The 5494-nt window shown below is 37.1% G+C and overlaps 1 protein-coding gene across 1 annotated transcript; it reads right to left on the bottom strand.

Moving 5' to 3' along the window:
- Positions 1 to 796: 796 nt before the first annotated feature.
- LOC128211739 (zinc finger protein 629-like) lies at positions 797 to 1879 on the bottom strand. The gene has a single exon (XM_052916771.1). It carries the CDS (start codon positions 1877 to 1879, stop codon positions 797 to 799), a length of 1083 nt encoding a protein of 360 aa, XP_052772731.1.
- Positions 1880 to 5494: the final 3615 nt, after the last annotated feature.

Raw genomic sequence — 5494 nt, 5'->3', positions numbered from 1 at the left:
AAGCCACTCATATGGTTAATTTTACTACAGTGTATAATTTTAAAACTGTTTTGAGAAAATTGGGCAGCAGGGCCACTCTTGGTTTCACGATCAAGCAGTACATTAGATCTGACCCCTGATACACGATGCTTCGATATTTGGCTAATAAAATCTTATATTAAATCATGAATACTTAATGAGGCAGTTTCATTGGTTCCGCATTGGTTCCTTTTCAGTAATTTGACTCTCAAATGCGCAGATACACCCATACAAATGTTTTCCCGTAGAAAACAGTATTCCAGCAAAAGCTCGAATTGAAAGCTTGATAACTACGAACTTACTGTACAGTACAAGGTTATTGAAGAGTATTTCATTCATTGGAAGAGTTGTCTCCCCTGCCGCAATCATATTCTTTAAAACCAGATTTTATCAGCCAATTTTCCTACGGTATGTATGAAGTGTAACGGAAGTAAGTACCGTGGTTGCCGATATTTTATATAAAATGGCTTTTCAGTCTGAGTTTAAACTGTTGACAAACACGGGTCAAGTTTCAAGTTCAAATTACATGCCTTGAGAAAATCAAAACTCACTGATGGTTAATTATTTGCGTTTTATATACATGTTTTCAACAGATAGCACAAAAACAACATAATGCATATTTTAACTTAAAATATATACAGAAAAAAACATAACAAATATAATGTATAATAGGGAATTTAAGATTTTTGCACATACTTATGCATCCAATATGTTATGGAGTCATGTATCACAAGTTTCATAAATGAAAGACAAGTTCAAAATACACCACAGAGTAAGATCACTTTTTCTGCTTCTTGAAGTGGACCTCTCGGTGACGTAACATGTTGCCGGACTGCGTGAATCCCTTCTTGCAGACGTCACAAACGTACGGCCGCTCACCCGTGTGGATGCGCACGTGTTTCCGGTACGTGCTGTAGTCGCTGAACGCGCGCGTGCAGTGATCGCAGGTGTACGGTTTCTCCCCGGTGTGGACCCGGATGTGTGTGCGCAGCGTGGACTTCTGGGTGAAACTCTTGTTGCAGTAAGGGCAACTGTGGGGCCGGGTCCCGTGGTGAGTGGTCGTGTGCATCTTGAGAGCGGCTCGAGTCTGGAAGGATTTGCCGCATACGCCACAAAAGATGGCCAGGTTGTCAGTGTTAACAGTAGGCAGCAGTGGTGGGCTGGTGACGGACGACGGATTGTAGGTGGTGTACGGGGATAGGGGCTGCACGTCCGGCTGGTAGGTCTGTCTCGGGTAGAGGGACATGTCCTGTGGAAGTGACGGGCTGACCGACAACAGAGGGTTTTCCTTGGTTTCGGGTAGATGCAAATCAACGTGAGCTCGGTACTGTTCCTGTTGCCTGTCGATGTCGCACAAAACGTCGTCTATCATATCATCGAAGGACGGCGATATGACATCAAACAAGTCGTCAGAGTCACTAGAAACGTTCGTGAGGTCTGCTACTTCCGGAAGGAAGGCGGCGTCGGAGAAGCTAGAGTAGCCGAGGTCAAGCTCCTCTGACATGACGTTGGCTGCCACGTGCGACGTCCGGATGGAAGGCAGTCGCAGCTGACTCGTCAGCGGGGGCGTCTGTGAGTGCAAACATGAGGAACGGTAATCAGACGGCGTGCTGTCATGGTAGCCAATGTCATCTGCGATTGGATGAAGGGCTGCAAACACGGCTGATGTAACGTCCGAGCAGTCGGATGAGAATGATTGTTTCCTGCTGGCTGATGCCTCGTGCTGCACGTGCGGGCCCGCATGGTAGTTGGTCATGTCATTCATTGGCGACCTCTGATTGTCTGGAGGGGTCTGATACTGGTTGCCATGGTCCGAGATCGCCTGCACGTGGAACCACTGAAGCTGCCCGAACGATATCATCTGGAAATATTTAGTTATTTCTGCCGTGAACTAAACAATCAGTTTTAAAAATTATGGCCACCCTAATCAAAATTTGGTAAAGATTTGATAAGACAATTAAAGACATCATCATCAGCAGCAGCTTTATGTATTTGGCGCAACTAACATTTTAAGGGAAATGCTGAGTTATTAATCTTGAGAAATAAATTTAAAATTGTGTTGAATCTATACCAGAATTATTAAATATGAAATAAATAAAGTTTAAAAAAATATTTTTAAAAAGTAGTACTTACATTTGGCAAAGCCACAAGGAATCCCTTACGATAAAGCAAGATTTTTCCTGTTTTCGTAAATGTCTTCGTAGATAAAACTTTGATGTTGTTATGGCTTTGAAAAAATAAATATTCTTAAATCTTTCAGCAAATGTGTGAAAGGCTATCATTCTCGTCCAATGAGATCGCTTGTTACATCGCTGGCTTCAGTTTTGAATGCGCGTGCTCTTCCTCTTGTTGTTTTTAGCACCTCGTAGGAATTTGACAATTAGAGAGATAATCCTGTAATCGGTTCGATTGATATGAAAACAAAGCGATGTTGAGTAAAAATTATTGTGATTACAATTAATCAAGAATAGTGCTTTGATATCTTTGATGTAAATCGGCCTGTCCTAAAGCGTGAAAAATATTATTTCTGAATTATACGTTCGCCCGTCAGTTCATACATACATTTATCAACATGATTTAATCATGAACTGCGTATGTTGTTTATATTTGATAGGCGTAGTTTAGTTAAATGTTTATGATTGTGCCTATTCTTGTATACGGGTCAGAAGTCTGGGGAGTTTATAATTTTAAAGAAGTTGATAAACTGCAAGTTCGATTTTTAAAGCATTTACTTTGTGTCAAAAAACAGACTCCTAACTATGCTGTATACGGTGAATTTGGGGAAATACCATTATCTGTCGTTTGCAAGGAAAGGGCAATCAAATTCTGGTTAAAGATTATGAAAAATGGTGACTCTCCGATGAATTATATGTATCTCGATCAGTGTAATAATATTAATGGCCCTTGCTGGGCGACTAAGATGAAATCTATTATAAACCATTTAGGATTAAATTTTCTTACTGATAATTTTGATGTAAATGCCGTATACGCCAACATTTTTCTTCCATGAGATTGTCTGCTCACAAGTTAGAAATTGAAGTCGGCAGATATACCGGTATTGCAAGAGAAAACAGACTTTGCAAATGCTGTAACGCTAATGTTATAGAAAATGAATACCATTTTGTATTATGCTGTAGTAAATTTAGACTCTTACGCTTAAAATACCTAGGAAATATATCATGGCCAAATTTAAATATGTTTAAACGACTAATGTTAAGCAAAAGACAAACTAAGATAGCAATCTACATTAAAGAAGCCATGAATTTAAGAAATACTTTCCTTGTACAATAGTAATCCTCCTTATGTTAACTTTTGTTAATTTCTGCTTTTTCCTTCTAAGTGTTTAACAATTTATATTTTCATATTTAATTACATGATGTATATTTATTATTATTCCGTTACTTTTTATAGTTGATTTATGTTTTTGCCATATTTATGTTGTTAATGGCCAAAGGCTATTCTATGCCGATCTGCCAATAAACTTTGAAACTTGAAACTTGTTTATAATTTAAAAACAGCAACACATAATATTTACCTTTCAACAATAAATATCGCACTAGTAGTAAGCTTACATATTTTACAGAACAGTTATTGTAATTAATATTTGACAAATTGTATTCAGACCCGCTGCAAGAAAAAATCAAAGAAACTAAATATTTGATGAATTCATCAGCTAGTGATATGGTCTACGGTCAATCCAGGAGCATATGGGGTGGGGATAATGTGGGTGGGTTTCTTGGACAGTACTATAAAATTCATTCTGTTTTAATATAAGATTCAAAATATCGCAAATAATAACTGCTTTACTGGTAGCACTATTTTGGTTACTTATCTAACTTTATAAGTATCCTAAATAGAATTCATTAAATTTGATGATTTTTAATGCATTATTATGTTTAACTCATTCGAATTTTAACGATCAAAGCAAAAACATATTATTTGTGAACAGATAAAAAATAGCGATATTTTGACGCTTTTTAAACTTCAGAATATGTGGCCACGTATTCATATGAAAATAAAAACCATAAACGGTTATAATTTTGACTTGTATACAAATCATATGCTATTTTGTTTTGATAATTAAAGTCAAATGAGCGGAACAAAATAATGTATAAAAATAACATAGTGTACCCCTTTAATTGTTAATTTGTTTACCTTCTTCGTAAACCTAATTTTATCCAGACTCTGAATACGTACTCATGCTTTATTGTAGAATAATAAATATGGTCCCAATATCACCTGTATAACTGGAGTAGTCCCAATATCACCTGTATAACTGGAGTGGTCCCAATATCATCTGTATAACTGGAGTGGTCCCAATATCACCTGTATAACTGGAGTGGTCCCAATATCACCTGTATAACTGGAGTGGTCCCAATATCACCTGTATAACTGGAGTGGTCCCAATATCACCTGTATAACTGGAGTGGTCCCAATATCACCTGTATAACTGGAGTGGTCCCAATATCACCTGTATAACTGGAGTGAAACCTATATCTGAAACTTATCTCCTGTTACAAAATAACGTCATGATTTTCAAAATTGCATGGTTTAATTATAGTTGCATAGGTCATGTTTTGGCAGTTTTTACTCAAGTACATTTAAACAAATTAAACAATAAAACCTACGGCAATAAACGTTTAGATAAAGTAATATCAAAGTGGTTGTGTTTGTGTTGTTGTACATATGTCTATTTTATTCAAAGCGGTTGTGAGCTCGAACCCCGCTAAAGCAACTTCATCTAACAAGGTGTCCCCAGTACTAAGTTCTACTGTGAGGGATTCATACATCAACTTAAGCGTTTTTCACATTCGAGCGAAGACGGATAAGCCTATCTTAAACTAGATCAATTTTCAATTCCACAAATATTTTTGGGTGAGAGTTTCTTTTCGAAATTTCCGTGTTTGGTAACATTGCACAAGTCAAAGTGGGATTCGTATCTTAAAACCTATATTTATATTTACATTTTCAATGCCGCTTTTGTGTATTTTTTTCAAACATCATAATCCCATAAATTAATTCACTGAGAGAATGCAAATAAATATTGTGTTTTCTGTCCGTCTGTTAGCGCCAATTTCTTCAATAGTAATCCTTCTTCTTATCTGGAAGAAGACTATAACATGAATAGAAATAATAAAGTATAACCGGAATATGATTCGAAGGCAATCGAGAGGTTGGTAAAATATAACCGGGACATGAAATATAACCCGGACCGGGGCATTGGATAAATATCAGAGAGGTTGGTAAAATATAACCGGGACATGAAATATAACCGGGACCGGGGCATTGGATAAATATCAGAGAGCTTGGTTAAATATAACCGGGATGTGCATTGGATAAATATCAGAGAGCTGGGTAAAATATAACCGGGATATGCATTGGATAAATATCAGAGAGCTGGGTAAAATATAACCGGGTTATGCATTGGATATATATCTGAGAGCTGGGTAAAATATAACCGGGATATGCATTGGAT

Source organism: Mya arenaria, chromosome 12 (genome assembly GCF_026914265.1).
Source record: "Mya arenaria isolate MELC-2E11 chromosome 12, ASM2691426v1".
In the NCBI taxonomy this organism is placed as follows: Eukaryota; Metazoa; Mollusca; class Bivalvia; order Myida; family Myidae; genus Mya; species Mya arenaria.
Note: the sequence above shows the minus strand (reverse complement) of the source record. Positions and strands in the feature narration are given on the sequence as shown.

What these genes read in the sequence shown, in the direction of transcription:
- LOC128211739 (XM_052916771.1), bottom strand. Translation starts at nt 1,879, where the DNA reads ATGATATCGTTCGGGCAGCTTCAGTGGTTCCACGTGCAGGCGATCTCG.